Source organism: Camelus ferus, chromosome 11 (assembly GCF_009834535.1).
Source record: "Camelus ferus isolate YT-003-E chromosome 11, BCGSAC_Cfer_1.0, whole genome shotgun sequence".
Taxonomy (NCBI): Eukaryota; Metazoa; Chordata; class Mammalia; order Artiodactyla; family Camelidae; genus Camelus; species Camelus ferus.
This window is the reverse complement of record NC_045706.1, coordinates 509,476-537,121: the sequence shown is the minus strand read 5'-3', so window position 1 is coordinate 537,121 and position 27,646 is coordinate 509,476. Positions and strand designations below refer to the sequence as shown.

General features: G+C 63.5%; 1 protein-coding gene across 2 annotated transcripts; it reads left to right on the top strand.

The window, feature by feature from the left end:
- On the top strand, window positions 1–27,432 carry ADGRA1 (adhesion G protein-coupled receptor A1). 2 transcript variants are annotated; one of them, XM_032490603.1, is made up of 7 exons: window positions 2–676; window positions 1,344–1,536; window positions 8,257–8,384; window positions 9,452–9,575; window positions 14,071–14,216; window positions 23,635–23,733; window positions 24,488–27,432. In XM_032490603.1, the coding sequence occupies exons 2-7, from the start codon at window positions 1,534–1,536 to the stop codon at window positions 25,689–25,691; spliced, it is 1,704 nt and encodes a 567-aa protein (XP_032346494.1). In that variant the 5' UTR covers window positions 2–676; window positions 1,344–1,533; the 3' UTR covers window positions 25,692–27,432. The 2 variants fall into 2 exon arrangements, with proteins under 2 accessions (XP_032346495.1, XP_032346494.1); XM_032490604.1 differs by lacking the exons at window positions 8,257–8,384; window positions 9,452–9,575 and having other exon boundaries at window positions 1–676.
- The last annotated feature ends 214 nt before the right edge of the window (window positions 27,433–27,646 follow it).

The window sequence follows — 27,646 nt, the reverse complement described above, 5'->3', positions numbered from 1 at the left end:
GATTTGAGAACATTTTAATACGAGGACTGTGAAAATTTCTCCAGAATCAATTTCCTTGTTCGTGTTTCTGTTGTCGGAGCCCTAGATGGACAGGATTTCCTCTGAGAATGAAACAAAAACACCAGGCCTCCTCCTGTGTCGTCTCGGGGACGTGCTTTAATGTGAGGTGCTCGACTCTGCTGGAAGCGAAGGCAAAACCTTCGGTTGTCTCTTTAAATCGTCTCTGCATTGTGACGGGCGGCGGGCTGGCAGCGGGCTGGCTGGGACGAACCATTCCTGCCCTGCCGCAGGGAGCCGGCCACCTCGCCGAGCCATCAGCGCCTCCCCCATCCCCATGGTTACGGCTCCTGCTTCCGACCGTCCCTCGTCCCTGACCGTCGCCGCCCGCGGGAGCAGGCGCAGCGGCCGCTGGCAGTCCTCACGCAGAGTTCGGGAAGCTGCCTGCTGAGAATTGCACTGAATGTCGGCTGCTCCTGGCTCTGACTCATCCTCCGGGGTGCAGAGCCCCGGCCGGCGCTGGGCTGCGGTCCTGCAATCTGTTGATAACTCCACTTGCAGGCTCCAGAGCGCTGCCTCTGGGATGGAAAACTGCTCCCCAGACCCGAGAACTCACCGCGGCTCGCCGCCAACGGGAGGCACAGGACCGTGGCCACTCCAGCTGTTTTCACCAAAATAGGTGAGAAGTTGGGCTGTGCGTCTCCGGGGTTTGCGGCAGGTGGGCCCCAGTGAGGCAGCGAACAGGGCCCGGGGAGGCAAGCTCGGAGCCCACTGGCCGTGGTGTCCACTCCCTGGCCGCTTCCTGGGCGCCAAGCCAGGGAGGCGATTCCTGCTGTTCCGAGTGCAGATTCTGGATAACTTTGGGTTCCACTGACGGCCCGGAGCCGCCAAAGGACTCAGTCTGTGGGGGGACACAGCCCCTGAGGTCCAGTCCCGTCCAGGCAGCAGAGGCTTCCGTCCGCCTGGGCCGGCTGTTCCCTGGGAGATTAATTCAAGGTCTGTTGACTCTCTTGATTTAAACTGACAGGCAGGCCGTGCGTGTCTCTTGCAGCCCAAGACTGGGTTGAGTGTCTTGTGCTGGGATGGTGAGCAGAGGTGGGGTTTCAAACACGGGGAAGGAAGGGTCCCCGCGCAGCATGTGGCTGTGGGCCAGGTCCCTCCGACGCCCTGAGGCCCAGGTCGGCCCGGAACCTCTGCTGCCCAGACGGGCCCGAGACAGACACTCCAACAGGCTGGCTGGTGGAGAGGAGCCAAGGTGGGGGCCAACTTTGGGAGGTGCCGCCGGCCATGCTGGGGGTCCCCTGCGGAGGGGGACCCCCCCACCTGACCCTGCCCTGTCTTCGCAGATGGGGGCGGCCTCTCCACCCTTGCCCGCCCCACCGCGGTCGCCAGGGGCTCGTCCCCGTGGCCACTGTTCGGGACCTTGACCTTCCAGACAGCCATGGAAGCTGGCGGGGAGAAGGGTGCAACATAATCGGCTGGGCGGGCGGCGCCACCTCCACCCTCTGCTCACACCTCAGTGACTTCTCTGTGCTCATGGTGAGTACGTGCGGGGCCGCCCACCCCCCCACGGGCCCTGGGCAGGAGCAGGAGCTGCCCCGTGCCAGGCTGTGGGCAGGGGCCGGGGCTCCAGGCTGCCCTCGCCCGGTGGACCTTCTGCTGGCTGCTCGCAGACCATGCTAATGAGTTGCCGGCAGGCTGCAGCGTTGACTCACTGGCTTCACGGGAGACGGCGTCCTGCCCCCACCCCAGGCTGTGACCTGTGAAAGCCTCCTCCAGCCCCGGGCTGGGCGCCTCCCACTCCAGGCCCCCAGGCTCCACACGCGGCTGCCCACCACAGCCCTGCCGGCGCCTTCCCCCAAAAAGTTGGCCGAACTGATGGCAGGGGACGTGGGTGGGCTTCCGCTGCAGGGACACCGAGCTTGGAGGTCGGGTCTCTCTCCAGAGAAGGGAGTGCGGCCACCATGAGCAGTGGGGGGGAGGGGCTCGTCCTGAAGGCAGGGGCACTTCCTGTGCTGCCCCCCGCTTGGATTCCGGAAAGGCTGACGCCTGTAAATAATGCATTGTGTGTATGCGTGTGTGTGTGAGGGACAGCGGCCAGCGCGTGCGGGGAATGCCGATGGCCGGAGGACAGGGAGGCCAAGGTGGCCGAGGCTTGGACAACGACGGCGAGTCGCTAGGGCAGATGCGACTCCCCACAAGGAGGGGTTCTGAGTCACCGGTGCATCTTCTTGTTCAATTTGAAATGTCAAAACAAGGGAGAAGCTTTTAGCCAGAGGTCAGCGCTGCCCGCAGAGCTGCCCCCTGGCCTGGAGGCTGGGGGCTGGCGCCGGCCTCTCAGGGGCCTGAGGGTCGCGTTCCAGGCACAGCTCAGCTGCACCCCCAGCTCGGTGACCCGAGCCAGCCACCTGTTGCCCCCAGCACGGCCAGGCCTCCGGGGCAGCCGTGTCCGAGGCTCTGTATTCTCAGATTTGGATCCTCGTTTGCAAAATGGATCCTTGTCACTGGCAGACGAAGGGTGAGCCATAGGTCAGGGCAGGGGGCCAGCAAGGCCCCTCGGGCCCCGCGCATGTGCGCTGTCCTCCCCAGCATCAGCCCCGTCTCCACCTCCTGTCTGACCCTCTGGCCCTCCCGTGAGAACCGCCAGGCGGCCCTGGTCAGGGGCCCTCCTCCTCGAGTCCATCCCACCCTCTCACCCCGGCCCCCAGCCCACTCCACGCAGGCCCGTCAAGACTGCAGGAATCAGCTGGGCTACCCTCTCCCGGAGAGTTTGGAATCTCAGCTGTGCGCTGGGTTTTTATTCCTGACAAATAACACTTACGCTGGGGAGGCTTTCCGGAAGGACAGAGAACGCCCAGCCTGGCGTGTGGGCTGCAGCTCGGCTGCAAGCACTTTCCTGAGTGCATCTGAGAGTCTGAGGTGTAGACACCTGGGCAGGCTCCCCCGTGACCCTGGGGCACGTGGGGAGGAGAACCAGCAGGGCTGGCCCTGGCCCTGCCACACTCCCACCACCTACTTGGCCCTGGCGGTGGGCTGCCCCGACCCCTGTGGTCAGACAAGGCGCCTCCAGCCCTCAGTTGTAAAGACGCCGTGGTCACCAGCAGGTACGACTGAAGCTGAAACCACGGTGCTCTCTGGGCGATTTCCCGCGGGACTGCTGGTGCCCTACGCACCTTCTGAACACGCTGCCTGCGTGCCCTCAGCGCCCGCAGGATGGTGAGTTCCCAGGCGCCGCCCCGGGGGGCTGGGGGGCCTGCAGCCCCGTCTCCAGCGGGTAGAGCCCAGGCCTCACACCCCCACCCACCCGCCCAGCACTGACCCTGGCCACAGCTGCTGACAGGGGCTGACCTGCACAGCTGTTCCCGCGATGGTGCTGCCAGCTGTCAAGTTCAAGCAGGTTCCAAAATGCAAGTGACTTTGCGCCCCGTAGTCTTCTGTGAGCCTGTCGGCTCAGGGCACAGCGCTCTTCAAGGGGACACAGTGGCAGACTCCGGAATCGGAGGGAACCCGTCCAAACCCGTGTGCTGTTTCCTTGAGTCGGTCGTGCCGCCACACCTGTCTCGGGAAAGAGGGTGAGCCCACCCGCTCACTCATGTTGGGGCCTCAGTGGCACCAAGACCTCACTGGTGGCTTTGCTCCGTGTGGCCCAGGCCCAGGAGGCATGGACCGACGTCGGTGTGTCAGGGCATCCTTCGCCAGGTCCTGCAGGGCCCGGAACCAGGACAGGGCAAAAGGCCAGGCCTGCCCCAAAGACAGACATGGCACGCCGCTGCTCTGCACAGAAGCACCCACGTTCAAAAGGCAAGGGTGGAGTTGAAACCCCGGAGAGACCAGGGTGGACGCAGGGCAGAGACCTGGAGGCCGGGGCTGTGGGTGGTCTGGGAGGGAGGGAGCCCGCAGGGCAGTCGGGGCTCTGTCTGAGCCAGCGGGACCCCGGCCAAACCTGCTGCTCCCACCGCCCGCATCCGCCCGCGACACCAATTCAGAGGTTCAGGGAGTTCCTCCAGTTTGCTGCTTTTTATTCAGTCCAATATTTCAATTTCTATAAACCTCTAAAACCTACCTTCCTCTCACAGAGTTTATCGCCCACCCGATGCCTCCTCTCTGTCTGTGTTGACAGTTTTAAGCAAGTGACCTCCAGTCTGGAAGGAAACCCCCGTGATATTTCTCAATGTATTTTTCTCCAAAGTTCTTCAAAATTCAGTCGGCCCACACATCCTCAGAAGACGGCAACAAGCCACATAAATGTCCAATTAGGGTAACTTGTGCTCCAAATGAATAAATTACTTATCTTTTGCATCTGCTCCCCCCGGGACACTGTCCCGGAAGGTTGACAGATCGAAAGGATGGAACCACATTAAACAGCACACAAGGGACCACAGGCTCCCCCAAGGTCAGTCTGGTTGGGACGAGACTGGGAGGAAGGACAGCCCTGCCCGCCCCTGGCCGCCCGCAGACCCAGCGCGGACACCTCGCTGCGCGGGAGGGACGCCCGCAGATGGTCCGCACCTCGGCCTGGAAGAGGCCACTCGAGCTTGTTTGACCGGATGAGCGACCCCTGAGTTGACCTCTCCCCTCCCTCCTTCTCGGCTTTCTTGACATCCTGGTTTAGTTGATTTGCAGTGCCTACCAGCAAGGACACATCTGGGTAAAATCGTAATAACACGTGAAAGAAAAGGGGAAATGGGAACAGACCAGCCTGGGGGCTGCTGCCCTGGGTGGGTCGCTCCCGCCTGCAGGCTCCATGGACAGCGGGGCCAGGGCTTCTTAGAGGAGACAGCAGCCCCGCCGGCCATCCTGCGGGCGCAGAAGTGACGGGACTCGTGGGCTCCAGCCCCACAGCGGGTGGCAGGACTGCGGCTCCGGCAGCTGGCGTGCGGCCATCCGCCAAGAAGGCTGGCGGTGGCCTTTGCCCCCAGCTTGTCTGTGGGTTCTGTGGACCCCTCTGCACACTCCGTCCCTGTCACTGGTCCCAGGAGCCCTGACGGCCCCGCAGCCCCCAAAGGTCGTGTCCAGAGAAGGCAGTCAGTTCTATGCTGTTTGACCATGTACTGGACCATTATAGGGACTTTGCCCACGGAACACCTGCAGAGTGGATTCTTCCAAGAGGAACTTGTACATGTGTGAACTTTAAAATATAAAATGTATCTCCGTTTTGCATTACCTACTTTGAATTTTAAATGTCACCTCTAAAAATGTAGAAAGCACTGTTGATAACTCTAATTTAGAGAAAGAAAAAAAAAAAAACCAGGAGGCTAAATGGAATTGAATCTGTTTCTTCTAAAACATACATGGTGGATGCAGCCACTCGGGGCCAGGGACCCCTTCACCTGGGTGAGGCCCCAAAACTGGGGCCTCGACCAGAAGGCAGGAGCCCCGGAGGTAGGGAGACCTCGGGCTGTGCGAACACTGGTCCTGCACTGATGCTCCAGGGTGCGTTCCTACTGCAGGAAAGCCAGCTCTGACCCTTGTTTGGCTTAAGACAGAGGGTCTGTGCGTGTGAATGAAGTGGCAGATAGGACGCGTCTGGAGGTGAGCCCGCCGCCACGGTCCGGCTGCTGGACACTCCTCCCAGGGCCAGATGTGCTGATGGCTCCCGGACACAGGGACCCCGGCTGTCCAGTCCCTGCGGGGACTCTGCTTGGGAAGGGCGGGCTAGCTTTCCTCGATCCCTCTCCGCCCGCCACCCCTACCCCCGCCCCAGACAAGAGTCAGGGGTCTGGCCTTGGTCTTTAGGGGCGGCGAGGCAGCTCCCCAGTGTTCACACCACAATGACGACACCCCGAGAAGGTGGACACACCCGGGCCCTTCAACTCGGGGCACTGAGGACATGGTCCTGATAGGGTCGGTGAGAGGACGGGGCACCAGCAGGTCCTGGAGCGGCTCTTGTGTGCGGACGTGAAACCGGAAGCCAAGGTGGGCTTTTGTGAAGAGTCAGGGGGTCTCAGACCCAGCTGACGTTACGGGAGGAACAAACCATCGTCTCCGTGAAAAGAGCGAGCACAGGCCCAGGACACGTGGCCGCCTGTGGGACCTGGGCCCGCTTGCTCCCACCCGACGGCTCTCAGACGAACCACAGGCGAAAAGGCCACTTGCTGTGAGGGCTTGACCAAGGACACCCGGTGTCCTCGATGTTCGCCTTGAGTTGCACCTGACAGGAGGCTGGTGCCCTCGACCTGATGGGTGCAAAAGTGCCTTGGAACTCTCGGCCGCGGGTCCCCTTCCTGCCACCCTGATGGCAATGTGCCAGGGTCAGGACGCCCCGGTGTCCCTGATGCCAGTGGGAGCTGAACGTCCCTGGGAAATGAGGGGCAGCCTGTGTTTCCGGCCCTGCACCCTCTTTCTTACAAAATGCCTGTTCTCCACTGGGCCCCCCTCCCCAGGCGAAGGCTCCTGCTTGCAGGACCGGGCTCAGCGGCCTTCGCGCCCTAGGCAGCGGCTCCACCAGGCATTGTGTGAGACTGGGAAAAACCGTCCTCGCAAGCCGTGCCAGGCCTGTTGCCCCAGGGCCATGCCTTCCCAGGCGGCTGGAGCCAGCAGAACCTCCGGGTCTCCCTTGGGGACACTCTGCATCCCCGTCACCTTGAGGCTGCCTTTCCTCCTGAGCTCATGGTTTCCTGGGATCTGGGCTGTGAGCAGCATGTGTCCTACTGACAGCCCGTGTGTCTGGGCATCACTGATGGTCTGTGCACGTCCACACCTGCCAGTCAGACTTCCTAGCCCGAGGGCAGTCGGGCCCCAAGTGCAAGGGCGGCCGTGGTGAGGTCTGTGGAGCGGCTGTCCAGTGCCTCCCTGGCCGTCGGCTCACTCTGGGACCGGACACTGTTCCTGCTTCGCTTGTCGGTCAGGCCCCTGCACAGCCAGACGCTGAGGAGCCCCCAGGTGTCCACGTCACTCAGGGCCTTTCCCAGGTGATGGGACTCCATCAGCCGTTGCCAGGACAACAGAGAGCCGTCCTCATCAAAGTCCCTGCGTCGGGCCGAGTCGGGGCAGAGGCCCCGCTGGGTAGTGGGCGGCTCCCTCTGAGCACGTCCCGCACCTGCTGGCTGGCAAGGTGTCATCTCAGCTGGACTGATGACAGGCGTCCCTCAGGAGAAAAGCAGCTTGAGGGCTCAGACAGGCTTGCTTTCTGCCTCCTGCCGTGGACGGGCCACGGCCTCTCCGGCCATCTCTCCATCCCCCATTCCCGGTCTGGAGGCTCCACCAACTGCGCCCACTGTCCGGGGCTTGTGCGTCTGGAGCCGCCCTTGGCCCGGAGTGGGCATGTCAGCACTGGACACTGCCGTGGCCTGGGGACGGGGCCAGCGCAGAGGCAGGCCCTGCCCTGACCACCCGCCCCATGGTCACCATGGGGGTAGCTCTGGGGCCTCACCGGGGTTCTGGCAGCCCTCACCAGTGGGCATGGCCCCCAGCCTGTCCTCCCAGAGCCGGGCACATCCCCCAGGGGCTGTGGGGGCAAAGTGGGGGGTTCAGGGCCTGGGCTGGGGGTCAAGCAAGGACTTCACCCTCTGGCCTGAGCACCGAGAGCCAGACCACCCACCTAGTGGGGAGCATTTGTCCCCAAGGGTGACCGTAACAAAGTCCCACATGGCAGGTGGGTTAAACCACAGGAATTTCTTTCTCGCGGTCCTGGAGCTGGACACGCAAGGTGCAGGTGCACGCAGGCTGCTTTCTCCTGAGGTCTTGCCCCTTGGTGTGCAGACAGCTCCTTCCCGCCACGTGGGCCCGTGGCCCTTCCTCTGTGTTTGAGCTCCCATTGTCCCTCCTCTTACAGGGACGCTGGTCCTGTGACCTCATCCACCTGAGCCACGTCCCTAAAAGCAGAGCGTCGGTGGGTGTGAGGCTCAGACCTGGGACCTGGGGTGGTCTGACGTGAGCTGCTGCCTCTGCAGCCGCATGCAGGCCTCCGGGGCAGCCGTGCCCTCAGCTGAGCGAGCGCCACTGACAGACGCAGGTGCCCCAAGGCTCCATCAGCGGCATTGGGTGGGAAGGAGGCCGGAGGCCAGAGGCCAGCTGCCGGGCACAGCAGAAACACTGTCCTTCGGGAGCTGCCATCAGAGCCCACAAAGACGTCCGCAGCGAAGCAGACCCACCGGGGCAGTGTTCGTCCTCTCCTGCCCAGGCAGACTGTCCGCCTCTGCTGAGACCCAGCAAATCCCCACCTGATCTGAGAATCCCCTCACCAACGCAGGGAGAGCCCAGTGGGTCTGCCCAGGCGCCCGGCCGCGTGGGTCACGCTCCGCTCTGTGTCCTCTCCAGGATCTGAGGGCCGTCCTCTCCCTGCCCCAGGCCCCCGGGGAGTTCCTGCACCCCGTGGTGTACGCCTGCACCGCCGTCATGCTGCTCTGCCTGCTGGCCTCTGCCGCCACCTACGTCCTTCACCGCAGGTGAGGCGCCCTGCCCTGGATGCACGCCCACCTGCCAATGCAGACCCTCTGGGAGACCCCTGCCCTCGCATAGCAAGAAGTGCCCAGGAGGGATGTCACAGGTGGCAGGCCGACGCGAGCCTGCCCAGCCCCGGGTGGCCCTGGCAGTGGCCGAGGGTGGCCAAAAGTTCAGGGACAGCCACGCCCTCCAGGCCAGCCTCCCTGTTCTCGTCAGTCAGGTGCAGTCCACCCCCTCCACTGGCCAGGCACCCTGGCCGCCCCACTGTGGGCAGTTGGAGCAGCCGGCAGAGCCCTTCGAGCAGCTCTGCCTCTGCTTTGTCCAGAGGAGAGTCCATCTGGTTTCCTGCTGAGCTGGTTTCCAGGCCACCTCTGCCTGGGGAGAGGGCATCACATGAAGATTCACTGAGAAATGTGAGGCGGGATCCTGGCCCCCAGCAGCATGAAGTCCACAATAAGAGTCATATCCACAGCCGGGGTCGGAGAGGAGGCTTGGTTGTGACTGAGGCCACAGAGGAGCTGGGGTAGCGATGACAGCAGCAGGCAGAGGCTAAGCAGTCTGTCTGGCTATCACTGGGTCCGGGGTGGTCGTGGACATGGACACGCCACAGGCACATCCTAGTCCAGGGAGAGGCTGGGCTGTGGGGGGTGTTCCAGCGCATCCGAGCCACCAGGTGTCAGACGTCCACTGAGCGGGGAGAGCTCTGTCCCGGGAACCAGGAGGTGTGGTTGGTGGCTTTCCTCTCTCCCCTCTCTGTCTGTGACCTTGGACAAGTCCCAAGGTCTCAGGGCCTCAGTGTCCTCACCTGTCCAACGGGCAGGTGCTCCAGATTCCCCAGGGGACTTAACACCAAGCCACCCCACGGCCACCGACCAAGGGGGATCCAGCAGGGTCTGTCCTTCCCACAGTCTGGTCTTTCCGGAGTGTCGCTCTTGGCCCCGTCTCAGCCAGGCTCTGAGCTCCTCAGCCCCTTCCCCCACCGATGGGATGTGGCACTCGGGTGAGTGGGCTCCCGCCTGCCCTGCGCCCCGAGTTGCCAGGTCCTGACGCGAACTCTCCGTCCCCACAGCGCTATCCGGATCAGCCGGAAAGGCCGGCACGCGCTCCTGAACTTCTGCTTCCACGCGGCTCTGACCTTCTCAGTGTTCGCCGGCGGCATCAACCGCACCAAGCACCCCACCGTGTGCCAGGCGGTGAGTGCTGCCTTCCCTCGTTTCCCTGCAGACCTGCAGGGCCGTCAGCTCTCCCACCGGAGGGGAGGCGCGTGGCAAGTGCCCTGCTAGCGGGATGACAGCTGAGTGTCGCTCAGGTGTTTCTCGTGAAGGGACGTTTACGCATCCAGGGTCTGCATCGCAGTTTCTCCCCATGTGAGTCTGCAGCTTGGCCCAGCGTTCGATCGTGTCATTTGATTTATTTTTCAACTGGACCAGCTTTCTCCAAGGCGTAAGGTGACATGTTAACTAGACATTCCTTGCCCAACAAACGGAGCTCAACCCAGAGCTAGGGACACGACCTGCCTCTCCCGCTGAGGCTGTGGGGCAGGAGCGCGGGGCGGGGCCCCCTGCCCCCTCGGTCCAGGTAAGAATCCATGGGTGCGAGTGGACAGCGCAGGGAGCTGTAGTCAGCAGCCTTGACGACCTAGAACAGGAAGGAGTCTGTGTGTGTGTGACTGAATCGCTGACCCAACGCCGTACAGCAGCTCTACTCCAGTTAAGAAGGAGAGACCCCAAGGAAGTGCAGCTCCCAGTCAGGGAGGGGGTTTGGTCACTGGCAGGTCACGGGGCCCCAGGCCACAGAGAGCCACGTGCACCCGCCCCACGTGGCCCACGGCGGAGCTCGCTCTGGGGAGGTCTGCTCCTACTCGCGTGAAAAGGGAGCTCCGGCTCCGGGCATGGAGAGGACAAGTCACAAAAGGTCTTCTTCCCACCCCTCGGCCTCGCCTGAACTTTCTTTAAAAAGAGGGAGAGCATGAACTGCCCTTCGGTCCTGAGGGAGCTCAGAAGAGGCCCTTCTGTCAGCTGCCAGTCGAGCACAGGCAGCCCGGCGCACCTTTGCAGCTGGACACCGAGGGACCCAGGCTCTCCTCTCTCCAGCCTCTTGCCAGCCGCTTACTTGGCTCAGCCCAGTGGATATTCCCCCAGCTGGACTCTCTCCCCCAGGTGCACAGTTCCCTCCAGGTGCACGTTCCCCTCCAGGTGGACCATCTCCTCCAGGTGGACCATCCCTCCAGGTGGACCATCCCCTCCAGGTGCACAGTCTCCTCCAGGTGGACAACTCCCTCCAGGTGGACCATCCCCTCCAGGTGGACCGTCTCCTCCAGGTGGACCATTCCCTCCAGGTGCACAGTCACCTCCAGGTGGACCAACCCCTCCAGGGGCACAGTCACCTCCAGGTGGGCAGACACCTGCAGCACCCAGGCAGGGGCTTGGTGGGGGCTGCCCAAGGACCACAGGGCATCTTACCAAGGCCTTGGTGGGTGTCCATCTGCCTGAAGCATGTGGAGGGAGTGTCCCAGCTGCCTCCATTAGGAAGTCACACGCTCCCCTTACAGCCTTGGTTGCTATAAATCCAACAAGAGTTTGTTGACAGCTGCGGGGGCTGCTGCAGGCTGTCACCTGACACCCATGTGTGCCGGCTGACCTTGGTGGCCATCTGTCCACAGGAGATGCCTTGTCCACCTGCACAGACAGCAGTGGCTGGCGACTCACCCTGGAAATCAGTGGCCAAAAGGCACGTGCCCCGGGGGTGCCTGGGGGAAGACTCCGTGTGCGCTCCTGCCCACACACCCTCCACCTGCAAGCAGGTGCCAGGCCTGGAGACAGCACCGCTGCCTCGGCCTCCCCCGCTTCTCTACACAGAAGGGACGTCACTTCTCTGCGAATCTATGTTAGGGCTGACATCCCATCGGGAAGTCGCTCCCTGGGCCCAGCAGAAAAGTCACCAGCACATATCTGAATGCCGTGCTGAGGGGCAGACACGCTCCTGTCAGCCTCTGGACAGCGTGGAAGCACCACGGGGGGAGCCCCGGGAAGCCAGCTCGCTGTCCTCTGTGAGTGCCTGCTGTGGCGCGGTGCCGTCTGGAAGCAGCAAAATGCATGGTCACCTTCGTGTCTGCACTTGGCCTCCCGCGCTCTGCGTGCTGGACTCTACAGCAGGGGCCCTGGGATCCTGACGGCGCGGCCAGGCCCAGGCCCCCTCCCAGTCCTGCGGCCCTGGGCGCCCCGCCCTCCGCCAAAGCTGGGAACTGTCCTCCAGTCCGCCAGCCAGACAGAGGCTCCCGGAGGCCAGGCGTCCTCCTGGAGGCCGGGTGGACCCCAAAGTGCGTGGTGGGCAGGGGCCGAGCAGGCCTGGGGTCTGGAGAGGCGAGATCTGCAGGGGCCCTGTTAGCGTGGGACACACCCGGTCCCCTCGGGGTGACAACCTCAGGACCACCAGAGGAGCAGGCTCGGGCCCAGCGTCGCTGAGGCCTGGCTTCCCGACTGCGTCTCCTGAGGGAAGCGGGGCATCACCCGCTCACTCGCAGACGTGCGTCAGCCCCGGGCGTGCGGAGCAGGGAGAACAGCATCCCGGCGGGGTGGTCCCGGTGGCATGCAGGCCAGACGTAACCCACCGGGCGCATCAGGAGGAGCGATGGGGGCAGAGCGGCCATAGGGACCTCAGGAGCCCTCGGTGAGCTTTCCCGCTGCCCGCCCACTGCAGACCCGGCTAATGTCACAGAGGGTGGGCCAGGCCCACCCACCACTCACTGGAGAAGAGAGACCCCTGGGAGGCACAGCTTAGAACCCAGAGGGAAGGCCTGAGAGTTAACCTCATGCCGAGCTGATGAAACACAGGTGCCCAGGCGTTTGGTCAAACAGCTTCCTGGGTGGGTCTGTGAGGGTGTGTCTGCAGGTGGTGAGCATCTGAACCAGTGGCCTGAGGAGGGCACACTGTGCGCCCAACAGCGGCCCCTCCCACCATGAGGGTCTGAGTGGAACAAAAGCCTGAGGAAGAAAGACCTCAGCCTCCTGCCTTTGGACTCAGGCTCAGACCGGAACCACACCGTCGGCCTCCTGGGCCTCCAGCTCGGTGACGGCAGAGTCTGGGCTCCTCGGCCTCCAGAGGCAGAGGCATGCGAGCCAGTTCCTTACAGCAAACGTGGCTTTGCGTCAGCAGCCGTTAGGCTTCCGCCCAGCCCTTTCCCTGCCGTGACAAGTGACAGCTCACCACCGCCTGAGGCCTGAACAGACTCCTGCGGCCAACCTTCCCCATCCAAGTGTTGCTCAGCATCGCAGGGAAGCGATGTCGGAGAGGTGGTCCAGAGCTCTGGTGGCTGCAGAGAATAGATGGTTGTTATGGTGATAAAATGATGCCTGTGAGCTGTGCTGAAGAGCCACGTGACGTCAGGAACACGGTGGCCCGGAGGCCCGGAGGCCCCACCCAGGCCTGCGCGTCAGCCCTGGCCCTGGGGCCAGAAGCGTGGGCTGGGTGGCCGGGCGATGGCCAGGCAGCCGGGGAGGTGACTCAGCGACCTCTCCATGGTCCGGCCTCGAGGTGGCGTCGGGGAGACAGAGGTCTGCTGTTTACAGCTTCTCATGATCCACAAATTGCGTAGCCTGGCGAGGCTCCGAGCAAACGGGCGAGGGCCCAGCCCCTTCCCCCCGCCTTCTGGGCCGGGTCAGCTGCGGGGCCGAGGCTGGGGCGCCTTCAGAGGATGTGACTCTGTTTCTATCCACACATGACGGCAGCCACTCTGCTGTCCCTGGAAAGGAGGTCAGACTGTCCTTCCGTCGAGGGCCAGGCCCACATGGTCCCTCTGTCTCCTTTTTGGGTGCAGGGAGTTCTAGCCCCCAGTTCCAGAGCCTCCTCCTCTCAGCCAGGCCAGGGCAAGAACGTGACCTCAAGGCACCAGGCACACACGACCGCGTGACAAGATCCAGGCCAGGCTGAGGGAAAGGCTGGACCCTCCCGGACAAGGGGAACCACCTGAGACGTACAGCGGCCCCGGGGCTCTCCCACCGCCCACAGCACTCCCGTCAGTTACTACAGACCTTCCTCTGGTCCAAACTGAACTCTGGATTCGATAAATCGTTACAATGGTGCAATCTTACTGCCTTCAGAGAATCTCTGTGTTCCTTAAACGTTTACATCCTTTCCATCTACAGCCAGATTTTACTTGTCACCCCGAAGTGGCAGGTCGTTACTTCAACGGTGACCTCAGGATCGGATGGAAGCAGGAGTGTGGAGTGCGTAACTAGCTAATGCAGTGCCGCCGGCCATGGGCGGCCGGGCTGTTTCCATAGTAACGAGCCACTCGCCCGGCAGGGAGTGGACCTCAGCCTCCGATCCCCAGGGCGTCTCACTCACCTGCAGGGCGTCTGGGAGACCGCGGGGCTGGGCACTGGCACTGAGACAGACGTGTGCACGTGTGCGGGGCCGGGAGTGGGGAGGGTGTGCTCACCTCGCAGGACGGCCCGCGGGCCCCGCCCCCACCTCCCCGCAGGAGAGCGAGGCTGCCCAGTTACAGGACCCATGTGTCTCCAGGAGCCCGTAGGCCCCTGTGCAGGGTGGTGTCTGCCCTGAGAACCCTGGGGCTCCTCCCGGTCTCCCTCCCTCTCACCGTTGAGGTGTCCCCGAAGGACGCGAAGCAGGGCGGCTGGGACCTGGGGAGGCGTGCCGCGGTGGGCTCACTGGCCCTCTCCCTCCTAGGTGGGCATCGTGCTGCACTACTCCACGCTGTCCACCATGCTGTGGATCGGAGTCACCGCCAGGAACATCTACAAGCAGGTGACCAAGAAGGCCCCCCTGTGCCCGGGGACAGACCAGCCACCGTACCCCAAGCAGCCCCTGCTCAGGTACCGAGCACACGTGCCTGGCCACCTCCGGCTACTAGAGCCCCTGGCCCTACACCTCCTTCCAGGGGTCTCGGCAAACTGGCCACGAGGATACTTGGGGCCCGAGGATGACCCGATGGCCCAGGTGGCAGGGGTTGGGGTGGGGCGCTGTGTTGGGGTGGGTGCCCAGGAATGGGGTGCGGGGGCAGTGCAGGCAGGCCTGCATCTGTCTGCATGCTGGGCGCGCCCTCCTGTGTGCTGAGCTGCCGCTGGGAGACCCCTGCGCCCTCTGTGGGTGGGCGCGCATGGAGACGGCTCTGTGGTGGGTCAGTGCCCTGGTCTTGGCTTCGGTTCATTCACGGGTCTCGGAGACCTAAGAGGGAGCCAAGTCACCCTCACCTGCTGGTCTCAAGGTGACCAAGCAGCCTGGGCCTTTCGGCCAGTGGCAGGCGGATTTGGAAAGGAGCCCCCACTCCAGCCAGCCGTCCCCGTTGCTTCCTCGGGCCGGGAGGGTTCGAGGTGGACGTGGCAGGAACGGACCTGGGGCTGGTGGGGGCCAGAGACCTCCTCCCAGAGCCCTGGGCCGGGAAAGCCTGGGGGCTCAGTCTGTCCGGGCCACAGCAGGAGGCCATCTCACTCCCCGTCCAGGAGCAATCTCGGCTCCTGGAGACAAGGTTGCGCTTGCCCCCGTCACCGGGCGGCCGTCCTCACAGTCAGTGTTCCGCTGGCTCTACCCTGCCACTTTCTGAACCAAGACTGAATTCAAATCGGCCATTGGCAAGAGCCTGGCACCCATGGGCCTGCGTGGCCCTGAGCCTGGGCACCAGCTGCTCAAAGCCGTCTGACCTGCCACCGTCTCCAGGGCATCACCTGAGCTCAAAGAGCGCGAGCCACTGGCTGGGCTTCCCCAGAGTGACCGCTCGTGGTGGCTCACGCCTCGGCCAGAGGCTGCCCTGGACGATGGCTGGGGCAGGGGGACTTGGGTGTTTGGGAAACTTTCACCAGGGATCCCCGAGACGGCCCCACACGGGTGGTCCCCGTGAGGGGCAGCTGCTGCCAATGTGAGGCTGTGGCCTGTGCGAGGGGTCGGGGACGCCCAGCCCCTCAGACTGAGCTCTATCTGGCTTTGAAACTGAAGGGCCATCGGCCAGGCCTAGGCAGGCCCGCAGCCCAGCACAAGCCCGTTCTGAGGCAGATGAAACAGCGTCCTGTGTTGTTTACGTGAGTAACAGGACCCTCGCCCCGAGGTTTCCAGCACAACCTGGTTCTCAGATGGAGCAGACGCCCTGACAGCCGGGCCGTCGGTGCTCGCGCAGGGACTCCGGCCAGGGCGGGGGTTAATCACCTCGCTCCTCCTGCTCAGGAGGCCCCAGGTCCCCTGGGTTAAAAATCAGTCTCAAAGTGGTTTGGGGCCTGAAATTGATTGAAGAGTTGCCCGGCCTTTTGAAGAGTGGGGTGGAGCACACTGTTTTCTCTCTGGCGGCTTCAAAAGGCATGTAACCCAGCCAGACGCCAGGGGCCGCGGGGCTCGGGGTAGGGGGCTGGCCCGGGCCCGTCAAACTCGCTGCTCCTCTCAGTGCTGCCTGGAGACCAGCCCCGCACCCACGTCCCCTTCCTTTGGTACAAGAAGCCTTAACACTAGGGTGTGTCCACATGGTGTTCGGCCCCCACCCGTCTGGGCAGGCACACCCCCAACAGGGGCACATGGGGGCTGCGGAGTTGGAGGTGGGGAGCGGAGGGGCAGTGGGGGGTGGTCCACTGCAGACCTGCTCCCCTGCTGCTCTCTGGTCCGGCCCGGCCTGGGGCTGGCGGCCGATGTGATGGGCTGGGCCTTCTCGGGGAGACCAGAGGCTGACTGTGGGGACCCCAAGGACTGGAGACTTTCCTCCCAGGCCCTGGGGCGCTCATGAGCTGCCCTCCGCACTCTGGGCCCTGAAGTCGTTCTCAACCCAGAAGCACCCTTATCAGTGGGGGCCCTCCCGCCGCCCGACCACGGGCACTCTTTTTTCTGCCTCCCTGACCCCGCTCCCAGCGCTGGGAAGTCCCTGTGCATCACCAGCACCACCTCCTGCCAGGGTGTCGTGGGGAGCCGGCCAGCAGGTCGCCCACGTGTCCGGAGCCCCGAGGTGGGCCTGGTGGCGCGGGCAGCAGCCAGAGCCCCCAGCCCCGCTCTGCAGTTTCCCAAAGAGAAATAAAAAGAAATCAGCTGTGAAATCCCACACGAATATTAAACTTGCTTTCTCCATTTCTGCAGAGACGGTCCTTGAATTCTGACAGGGATCACACCGAGTCTGTAGGGCACATCAGGAGGTGCTGCCTTCTAACGCCAGCAACAGGATCCAGTCTGTAAACGCAGTCTTCTTTGACTCCTCCTGAGAGTGCGTTCCAATATTCAGGGCGCACGTCTGTGCTCCGTGGTCAAATGTTTCCCTGAGTAGTTTCTCTGCTCTCGTAAACGGGACTGCTCCCTTCGCTTTGCGCTCAGGCTGAGCACTGCCTACATGCAGAGACACCTGCTGGTCTTGTGTGTTGCGCACATCTTGCGACTTTGCTGGAGTGGCTTCCAGGTCCGGCGGCGTCCTCGTGGATCATATGCGCGTCGTGTCGTTGGCGTGGCGGGCGTTTTATTGCTTGGTTTCTGGTTCCGATTCCCCCACTCCCTGTCTTGCCTAGCTGCTCTGGCTGGAACTCCCAGGCTGCACTGGCCTGCTCTCCTTTTTCTTAGTCTAGCTAATGGTCGGCCAGTTCTGTTGGTCTTTTTAAAAGAACCATCTGATTCCCTCGATTTTCTGTATTTCCTTATTTCTGTTTTGAAATAGGGGCCCTGTACTGAGCACAGACTGTCAGGCTGTCTGCTAAAGGGTCGGTGTGTGTTTCACAATTATTCTCCATTTGTTTCGAACAGAAGATGCGTCCAACACAGAGTCAGTTCCATGATACCTCGTAGCTCGCAGAGCGCTTCCACACACGTTAGCGGGAACGTGGCTGGTTCCATTTTACAAACAAGGGGGCTGCGGCGTGAGGGGTCCAGGTTGTCCCAGTTTGGGCGTCGGCAGCTCGTTAGCAAAATCTCCTCCGTTGTGTCGTCTCTGCTCTGTCTCTGTTCCTTCCTTCCTTCTGCCGTTTCGAGCTCAGTGTGTTCCTCGCAGGTGAAGCCAGACTCCACGTCTGAGGCCCCTCTGCTGTGACTGTGGAGGCCCCGGCCCCGCGTTTCCCTCTGGCACTGCCTTGGCCGACCCGGAGGCTGTGGTGTCTCGTGGGCTCTTCATTCGCCTCAAGGCCCTTTCTGACCGTCCTTGGGGTTTCTCCTTCCACCTGCTGGGTACTCATGCGTGCGCTGTTTATTTACCTCAGGTTATTCGGTTTCCAGGGGAAAGTAAGTCTGCGCAGAATTGTGACAGCTGGATGAGGAAACTCCAGCCTGACGGAAAGGGCCACGTGACTGAGGGGGGAGAGCTCAGTTCCGGTGAAGGGAAACACACAGTGCTTCGTCCCTTCCCACATTTAGGAAGCTCTGAGGGCAGGGCCAGGAGCCAGGGAGGCTGGAGAGGGGATGGGCGACTCCTCAGGTCCTGCTGTGGGGCTGCACGGCCAGGTCTGCTTTCCCTGTGTGAGGAATGGAACGGGCGTGGAGTGTGGGCCAGGCCCTGCGGGGTCACCTTGATTCAGGCCCCAGGCCAGGCCCAGGCATCACCGAGCAGAGCTCCCACCTCAAGGCTGTGAGGTGACTGCGAACTGGGCCCCTGGCCCGTCGGTGCTGCCCTGGGGCCCCCTGCTGGGGCAGCACCTCCTAGAACCTACAAGGAGCCTTTGAAGTGGGAATCTGCAGGCAGGACAGACTCGGAGCCTCAGCTGGGCCCGGGGTTCTCGGCAGCAGGACCACCTGGTTCTCCCCAGTTGGGGAGGCCCGCCTGGGAAACCAGCACGCGGGCACACAGGCAGCATCGTGATGGGCTCAGGGAGAGAGGAAGAGAGAGCAGAGCGGGCGCCCAGGGGAGCCGCCCAGGGAGGGCGCCAGACTGTACGTGGACCCAGGCCAGGAGCCCCGTCCGGCTCCCACCACCAGGTCTCCCTGAGCCAAGACACAGCTCCTTCAGCCCATCGTGGCGTCCTCTGGCACACCACGATCTGGAGGGACTCCATGCAGAGCCTCCCGTCCAGCCACACCGTCCAGTGTCCACGCAGCCTTGGTCCAGCCTTCGTGCCCCGTGGTGCTGGTGCCGCCTCCCGAGGTCCCAGCACAACCAGCAGCGTGTCCACAGGAACGTGAAACCACACCCGAGCCCCGGCGTGTCCTGCTTGTTCGCGTTGAAACCACAGGTAGATAAGTGGCCGTGACTCCGTGAGTGTCGTTTACTTCGGCCTTGGATGAACGCGCTCAGAGCCCGGGTATGGACGGGAGAGGTCTGATCCAACTCCGCTCTGACATGAGGGGCCAGAGGCTCAGTGTCGCCGTGGGAGGCCTGGGTCTCCCCGCCCCGTCCGGGCTCCCGTGGCTCAGCACAGAAGTGGAGGCTCCGTGCCTGCGGTTGAACAGGACCCGCACGGGGCCCACGGTGGGAGAAGACACGCCAGGCCGCATCTGGGAGGATCAGGGTGTGCAAGGTGGGGAGGGGGTTCTCAGAAGGCAGATGCCGTGAGGGTCATGAAGCCCCCACCCCAGAGGACACGTGGACGAGGCTGTGGAGAAGGCATGCTGTGCTCACTGTCAGGGTCACTGTGGGGGTCACTGCGCCACACGGGGCACTGGCAGGGCCCTCCTGGGGCCGCCATGGGGTCGAGGGGTGTTGGCTCCAGGGAACTTCACTGGGGTTTGAAAGCCAGCCCACCAGCAGGAACAAGCAGGAGGACGGAGCCCAGGGCGGGGTTTGCCGGTTGGGGTGTGAGCCACACTTCGGAGGCTGAGAGGGTGCGGAGGCGCCCAGCAGGACCCCAGATGGAGGAGTCTTCACGCGGGGCGACCACACCGAGCCGGCTTCTTCCTCCAGGAGCAAAACGCACTGGGACTTCTGTCCAGGGAGCCAGGTGGAACTCGGTCAGGTTGGCCCTGGGGACTGGCCACGCGGCTGCCCCCGCGGCCCAAGCACCGTGGCAGGTGAGCTCCCAGCCCCACGCACAGAGCAGCTGTGTCAGTCAGTGAGGTGGGGACACACTGGGAGCCAGGTCCCCACGCCACACGTCCAGGAGCAGAGCAGGCCGGCGGTCAGCACTCTCGCCCATGGAGTGGGCGCCGTCCAGGACAAGCTCCCCAGCTCTCGGCACGTGTCCGACTGTTTGGGAGAGAGAAGAGGGAGAAAAGCTGGACAGAAAGAGACTGGAGGTTCCGAGACACTGAGGGAGACAGAGCAGGGCCGGGAATCCCATGCAGAGGGACTGGCAGCCTCAGCACGGCCACCCTGAGGGCCGTCACGGTGAGGAGGACTGGGCGCTGAAACGCCACAACCATCTGTCTCCTCAAGCCCTGGTCAAGCTCTTCTCTGTCCTTGTCCCCATCTGCCTGCCTGTGTCATCACCACGCAAGGTGCTGTGTACGATTTGGTGATCACGGGTCCCCAAGCCCAGCCATTCGCAGGTCGTCCAGTCCACGCTGGGATGTGGCTGGCCCGCTGTGCAGGGCGCGCAGGACTGTGGTCTCCAGTGGACGGGACAGGCAGCTCCCCAGCTGCCCCGCTGGCCAGTCCCCTTCAGCCGAGGCCTCTGAGTGGACATGTCTCTCCACTTCACCCTCATTAATGTCTTGGTCCATTTGGGTGAGGAAAACAAAACAACACAGGTCAGCGGCTTAAAGAGCAGACACTTACTTCCCACAGTCTGGAGGCTGGATGTCCAGGAAAAAGGCACCAGCAAATTCGGTGTCTGGTGGGGACCAGTGTCCTGGCTCCTTGATGACCGTCTTTTTGCTGTATCCTCACGGGACAGGGGGCCGGGGGACTCCAGGTCTCCTTGAAGACCCCACTCCCATGCGTGAGGCTCCACCCTCATGACCGAGGCCCATCCCAGGCACCATCGCCCCAGGGTCAGGATTTCAGCACGGCCGTCGGATCTGCAGGAGGCAGCCAAAGTGGACCCACCTCAGAACCAGAACTTCTTGCTTGATTTTAGGATGCTCGGGGGCTAACCCCCAATTTAGCTGCACGTAATTACAGCCTAATTTCTCAGTCTGTTCTGCCCTTTCTGATAAGTGCACCTAGACGGCTTCCCGTCACTTATGGTTGGCTGGTGGGTTTTACGTGAAGAAGCCGTTGGCGCTGAGGTGCCCACATCCTGGGCAGTTCGTCCATTTGTCCCCCACATAGTGGATGCCCACTCTGGACAGCCTGCCGGGTGGAGGGATAGTTCCCTGGGGTCTCTCTGCCTGGATCCCTCCTCGGGCAGCAGAGATTCTGAAGACAGGCACCACCTGGGTCGAGCTCAGCCAAGCACTGGGCTAGCGGCTCCACTCGGCCCCTCCAGTGCGACAGCGGGAGGGGTCCAGCCTGACGCCCGTGTCCCCCGAGGCCCTGGGAGTCCACACCCAGGAGCTGGCGTCCTGCTCTCAGACTGGCCGAGGAACACAGGAGCCCTTTTCAGGTAAAAGTGAGCGCACAGCCCCATGTGCTGGCACCTGTCCCTGAGTAAGTCCTGGCCAATGTGCTGCTGCGTTGTAATGCATCCTGGTCGTCGTGAAGCATCCCAGTTACGTTTTCCCCGCAGGGCGCACTCTGAACAGACCATCTGCTCATCATGGTCAGTGCTCAGACGCCCCTCACTCTCGCATGGCCCCGGGGTCTCTGTCCACCAGCTTTTCTCCAGGCATCAAATCCCCGATGGTTATTACCTCCCTCCATCCACCCTGGTCAGTGCAAGCTGGACACGAGAGGCCGTGTTCCACGCACGTCAGTGACTCTGAAAGCCGGCTACTTGGGCAGTGGTGCAGCTGCTCCTTTATCGAAGCTGAAGCCATCAGCCTGATCTCTAGGGTTTCAAGAGCCGGATCAGCACGAAGGATGCTGCCTGGACCGGGAGGACGGCATCGCCCTGGAGGATCCTGGCCTGACAGGCGGGCCCTGGGCAGGTGCCCTGGATCACTGCTGCCCGCATCTGCACGTGACGTTCCCTTTGCCCCCTGGGCTGCGTCAGCCATGTGTCCACCCCGGATGCCGGCTTCCTGTGACAAACAGTCTCAGTGCGGGGGTCTCAGTGCAGGGGCTCCGGATGACCCGACTGGTCAGACTTCAGAAGTGGGCCTGGACCCCGCCCCACCCCCGCCATCCATGTGCCCCCACCCCCACCCCCGCTCAGCTCCCCTGGCCTGGGTGAACGTCACCTCTGGCAGGGAGGTCACAACAGGGCCCTCCTGGGTGCTCGGTGGCAGACGGGGGAAGGGCTCCAGAGTGGACAGAAACGGCCGAGGGCAGGGCTAAACTGGGTGCAGGCAGGCTGGTCCTCGGGGGCCCCAGGGTGGGGTCCGCTTCTGTGTCTTTCCAGCTTCTCGAGGCGGCCCCTCCAACACGGGGTTACAACCTCATTGGAGTGGGTGGGGCTGGAGTCGGCTGGTGATGGGTGGGGCGGGCCCCCAGCCACTGGACGAGCTGTGGCTGCTGCAGGAGGGTCCTTGCTGGGGCCAGCGAAGGCCGACACTGGCCCTGGCAGGGCGCCACTGACTGCAAGTCCTGCTCGTCCGCACCGCTGATGGCGGCAGCAGCAAGAAGTTTCCTGCAGTGGCCTCCAGCACCCTCTGCTGGCCGAGCCCACACTGCAGCCAGGGAGCAGGCTCGCCCCTGTCCCCCAGGAGTGGACGGGGAAGGGGAGCAGCTCTGAGGGGCCTGATGAAGCCCCCGCAGAGGAGGAGGCGCCCAGTGGCCCGAGGGGGCCTGGGTGGAGGCGGTGGAGCGGCTGAGACCGCTTCACCTGCAGGACTCGAGGGCGCCGTCCGGCTCGGACTACAGCCAGAGGGGTGGAGGAGCCGCACGGTCTGGGACTACCCTTAAACAGCTGCATATATTTTAGAGAAATTAAGAGGAAACAAAACCTTCTATGTTTACCCCAGTATTTAGTGTTTCTGAGGTTTTCATACGTCCAGGTTTCTGTCAGGCACAACACCCCTTCAGCCTGAAGGGTTCATTTGGCGTTTCTTGACGTGAAGGCCAGCTGACAATCCTCTTGGTTTTAACTTTGTCCAAATGTGTGTTTCTCCTTCATTCGGAAGGATGCACCCGCTGCATACAGAATTCAGGGAGGCACAGTGTCCCCTGTGAGTGACCCTATGCAGGGTCATTCCACTCCCGCCCGTGGCCCTGGACCCCACTGGGGACACGACACCGTTGCACTGATTTGGGTGTTTGCAAACCCCGGAAAACCACTCCCATCTCTAGGGGGTGGTCTCCGAGCTGACCCCTCAGTCCTGCCCCAGAGGCCGCCCATCACGCACCACCCCCCACCATAAGCGACAAGGAGCGTGCTGCATGGCCAGGTGCCTGTGACGTCCTCACACGCCAGCATCCCGCATCAGTGGTCAGGCACTCAGATGGCCTTGGCTGGAGCTGTTGGCTAAGGCCCTGCAGACCGGAAAGTCAGCTCACACCTGGGGTGGGGCCAGCTTCCATCCACGAACTGCTGCCCTCCTGGGGAGGAGTCAAATGCCAGAACTTACCCCCAGGCAGCTGGGACGCTGGGCTTCCAGGCAGCACAAAAGCTCCAGGGCCGACAAGGAGCTGGGACAGGCCCCTGTAGTTCCTCTTTCCAAGGTTACCAGGCTGACTGGCCTCCACAGGCACTGGCTGGTCTCTGGGGGCCAGCAACCTGCTGCAGCAGGTGTGAGATGGGCTGCAGCTGGAGGCAGCTCCAGAGGGAATGCCGCTGAGAGCCCCCCGCACCCAGGGGGATGAGCACGTCTGCCTGAAGGGGGCCTGGGCAGCTGACCACAGTATCCCCTACAGTCCCGCCCCGTCCACTACTGTCCCACTGCCACTCAGGGGCTTCATGTCTTTCCGGCCATTTCTGCTGCATGAACGAGAGCAAGCATTGCCCCCACCCCCCCGGCCAATGTGCTGGGCCTGGCCAAGGCCATCTCTGTCCCTGAGCACAGCAGACAGCGAGCAGGGGTGGGGGACATGGGGGAGGCAGTGAGAGGATGTGGGGGCTGGGCGTGGGGATGGGGAACGGGGGGACGTGGAGGACACAGGGGAGGCAGGAGGGAATGCGGGGCATGGAGGATGTAGGATATGTTGGGGGAACAGGGGACATTATGGGACTTGAGGGGAGGCACGGAGGGATGTGGGGCATGGGGAAGGCCAGGTCAGGCTGGGTCCGGCGGCAGCTCCTCGGTCAGGTTGGACCGGTGCTGCCCAGACAGCTGCTCGGCCAGGACACTTGGGCCTCGCCCCTCCTTGGCCTGGAGGAGGGCGGCGGTCCTGGGGGGTGTGGGTGGGTCCTGGCAGTGAGTGGCCCCACCCCGCAGGCTCTACCTCATCAGTGGAGGGGCTCCTTCCATCATCTGCGGCGTCACGGCCGCCACGAGCATCAGGAACTACGGGACGGAGGGCGTGGATGCTGCATAGTGAGTACCAGGCTCTGAGCAGGATGGGGTCCTTTGTCTCCACGGCCCTGCTCAAGCCGCTCCTGCCTTGAGGCCACCTGGTGGCTGTGGCTGTGCCTGACAGTGACATCCTTGGGTGTCTTGGGCCCCCGGGGCCAGGTCCCCATTGGGCTCTGTCCCTGCAGCGTCCCTCCTGCCCTTCAGAGCAGAGCCTCCTGGGACGGCCGGCCCCCCAGCTGCATGAGCACAGCTCTCGCAGGCCCTGTGACATTGGCTGAGCCCCCCGCATGCCTCCCTCAGCTGCCCTGCTCCCTTGGGGGCTCACCCCTTCCCAGGCCCAGCACGGGGTGCCCTATCTGTCCAGCTGAGGACGGGGAAAGGCAGTCGACCCGGGAGAGCCAACAGCACCAGAGAGAGGCAGACAGGCAGCTCGCAACCAGGCCCGGCTCCTGCCTGCGCCCCCCACATCCCTAAACACCATCCACGCCGTCTCGGGGCCGTGTTTGTGTTCCCTCATCGCACGGTTACCCTCCCTGTGGGAAACACCCTGGTCCCGTGAGCCCAGGGAGACCTCTGGCCCGAGCTGGCACGCTGCCCCATGTGGCCCCTCGCTGCCCCCTCACTGCTCCTCGCTGCCCCCTCACTGCCCCTTCTCTGGCCCCTCACTGCCCCCCTGCTGACCCCTCGCTGGCCCCTCGCTGACCCCTCGCTGGCCCCTCGCTGGCCCCTCGCTGGCCCCTCGCTGGCCCCTCGCTGACCCGCTCTCCTCCCACAGCTGCTGGATGGCCTGGGAGCCCAGCCTGGGTGCTTTCTACGGGCCGGCGGCCTTCATCGCCCTGGTCACCTGCGTGTACTTCCTCGGCACATACGTCCAGCTGCGGCGCCACCCAGAGCGCAGATACGAGCTCCGGGAACGGGCGGAGGAGCAGCAGCGGCTGGCGGGGCCAGAGGTGGCCCAGAGCCCCGGGGCCCCGCCTGGCTCGCCGCCTGCCCGCGCCACCCTGGCCGCCTCGCTGCTGCAGAACGAGCACTCATTCAAGGCCCAGCTGCGGGCCGCCGCCTTCACACTGTTCCTGTTCGTGGCCACGTGGACCTTCGGGGCGCTGGCAGTGTCACAAGGCCACTTCCTGGACATGGTCTTCAGCTGTCTGTATGGCGCCTTCTGCGTGACTCTGGGGCTGTTCGTGCTCATCCACCACTGTGCCAAGCGGGACGATGTGTGGCACTGCTGGTGGTCCTGCTGCCCCTCCCGCAGGGACCCTCACTCAGCAAAGCTCGGCACCCGCCCCGCACTTGATGCTAACGGGGACGTGCTGGGCCATGCGGCCTGCCTGCCGGACTCACCGTGCCCCGGCAAGCCACTTGGCTTCGGCCACCCCCAGGCCAGCCACTGCAAGATGACCAACCTGCAGGCCACCCAAAGCCATGTCAGCTGCCTGTCCCCGGCCACGCCCTGCTGCGCCAAGATGCACTGCGAGCAGCTGATGGAGGACACGGGCCATATCCACGTGCACGAGGAGGATGCCTTCGGGCACGACTCGCACCTGCACAGGTGCCCCCAGGGCAGAACTAAGCCGCACTACTTCAGCCAGCACCAGGCAGCCGAGCAGGAGTATGCCTACCACATCCCGTCCAGCCTGGACGGCAGCCCCCGCAGCTCCCGCACGGACAGCCCCCCCAGCTCGCTCGAGGGCCCAGTGGGGCCCCACTCACTGGCCTGCTGCGCCCAGGGAGACCCCTTCCCCTTGGTCACCCAGCCCGAGGGCAGCGACGCCAGCCCCGTGGTCTATGGCTGCCCCCCGCGGCTGGGCAGGGAGGTGGCCCATGGCCCTGGTCACTTCGAGATGCTCCGGAGGACGCAGTCCCTGCCCTTCGGGGGCCCTGGCCAGAACGGGCTGGTCAAGGGGGACATGCCCTACGGCTCCGACAGCACCGGCAACATCCGCACAGGGCCCTGGAGGAATGAGACCACGGTGTAGCGGGCAGCCGGGCACCGTCGCCCATGTGGCCGCGCACACACGCACCGGGCGTGCTTCAGTGCAGCATCAGGACCTCTGCCGCACGAGGGGGCAGGGGGTCACTACCGGACCGAGCTTTGGCGGTACCCCACTGACCCCTTCAGCAGGAAGGACTGGAGCAGAAAGACACTTTGGGCCACATCTGCATCCACGGACCTGAGGTCAGACCAGCGTCCACATCCAGACACCTGCCTGCCATCCTGCCATGCCTGGTCCCCGGGGGGGCAGCCCAGGGACGGACGGGGCAGGGATTCTACCAAGGGAGCAGCCCTCAGCACCCGCGTGGCCCGCGCAGCCTAGCGGGCATCCCACCCACCCTGCCACCTGCCCACGGCAGGAGGTGCCACCAACATTTTCTAGTGTTTCGTGTGTGTGTTGTTAAGTCTTGTTCCTGGGGGCAGACAGCCTGCCGGTCAGTCCAGAGCACTCTGGGCAGTTGCCATGAGCCCCTCCGCTGTCGTGGGGACTCGCGTCAGCTCCCTGCCCTGCACTGGCTCCAACCTCAGCCCAGTCTGGGATGCAGCCACGCTCCGAGAGACCGTCGGCGACCCGAGGCCTTTCCAGGGCCAGCGGGGGCCTGAAGGGTCGCGCCTTCGAAATGCCCAGATGTCCTTTAATATAGACTCAGCTTGCAACGCCAGCGTCTGCCAGGACTGGTCCCGCCTCCCAACAGGGGTGTTTGGGAACAGCTCTGTTCCCTGCCACAGAGAGGCGCTGGCATTCCTGTGACCCTCCAGGCACAAAACCGTGAGTCGGAGGACAGATGTCAATCATAGATCCTTCTGCGACAGCAAGTGGCACATCCCTCGGGAGGGGGCCCGTGCGTCCCCACGGAGGCAGAGCCCAGACATCCGGGGGACGTGCGTGTGAGCCCGGCAGTCATTCCTCCCTCCTCCCTCCCGCCCTCCCTCCTTGGGTCTGTGGCACATGTGCACCCACACGCATGCACACGCACACATGTGTTGGTGCACATGCCACATACATGTGTGCGGGTGGTGCTCACGTGCACAGCACACACCACGCGCGTCACACGCATCACCCGTGGACACACGTCTGCTGCACACGGCACAGGTGCACGTGCAGGGTGGTGTGTTGTCCAGCCACCCGAGGGCCAGGCTTTCTTCGCCTTGTGCAGCCTGGTCCCCAAGACTTGTCAGCAGCTGTGTCTGGTCTGGGGGGGGCCCCAGTGGGAGGAGGCCCTTCCTCATGCGCCTGGAGTGGGCAGGCATGTCAGCCGTCCCCGGGCTGACTCTCAGTATCTGGGCACAGGAGCCTGGTTTCCTGACAGTGAGGTTGTAATAGACCACGGTGCCTGGGGCCTGCCCCGAATCCCGTGTGTCCTCACAGGTCAAGCTGACAGCAGCTGACAGCACCGGCCCCCGTCCAGCCTGCTCACCTGCTTCCATGGCTGGTACAAACCAGAGACCCGGGGCGTGCTGGGTTCTCACTGTAGACACAGAACTGTCCATGAAATACAGTATTTTCATCGTTCGCCCTTTGTGAGGCTGGTTAATAGCTTCCGTGTGCGCCTCTCTCCCTTGGGGACGGTTAGCCCCTCCTCGGGGCACAGCCCCCCTTCTGTGCCCCTGGGCCCCTCAGGGAGCCCACCGTCCTTCCTTCCTGCCCTCGGCACCCCAGGCAGAACAGAAAGAGTGCCTCACCATCCAGACCAAAGAAACAGCATTAAACATTCCACACCATGTGTCAGTGTTGGCTCAGCCTCCTGAGTCCACCTGGGGAAGTGGTGCGACGTACTCCACCGGCAGGCAAAGTTTTCTGCGTATAGCAGTCCCCAGCACAGCCCCATCCAGGAGCCCTTCGCACGAAGGAGCTTCTGAAAGGATGTGGGCGGGAGGTCCGCTGTGTGCACGAGTGTTTGTGAATGTGCTGGCATGTGTGCATTGTGCTCGAGGTGT

Coding starts and splice junctions, on each gene's coding strand:
- ADGRA1 (XM_032490603.1), top strand. Junction 9,576..14,070: donor ACCCCACCGTGTGCCAGGCG/GTGAGTGCTGCC, acceptor TCTCCCTCCTAG/GTGGGCATCGTGCTGCACTA. Junction 14,217..23,634: donor CCCAAGCAGCCCCTGCTCAG/GTACCGAGCACA, acceptor CCCACCCCGCAG/GCTCTACCTCATCAGTGGAG.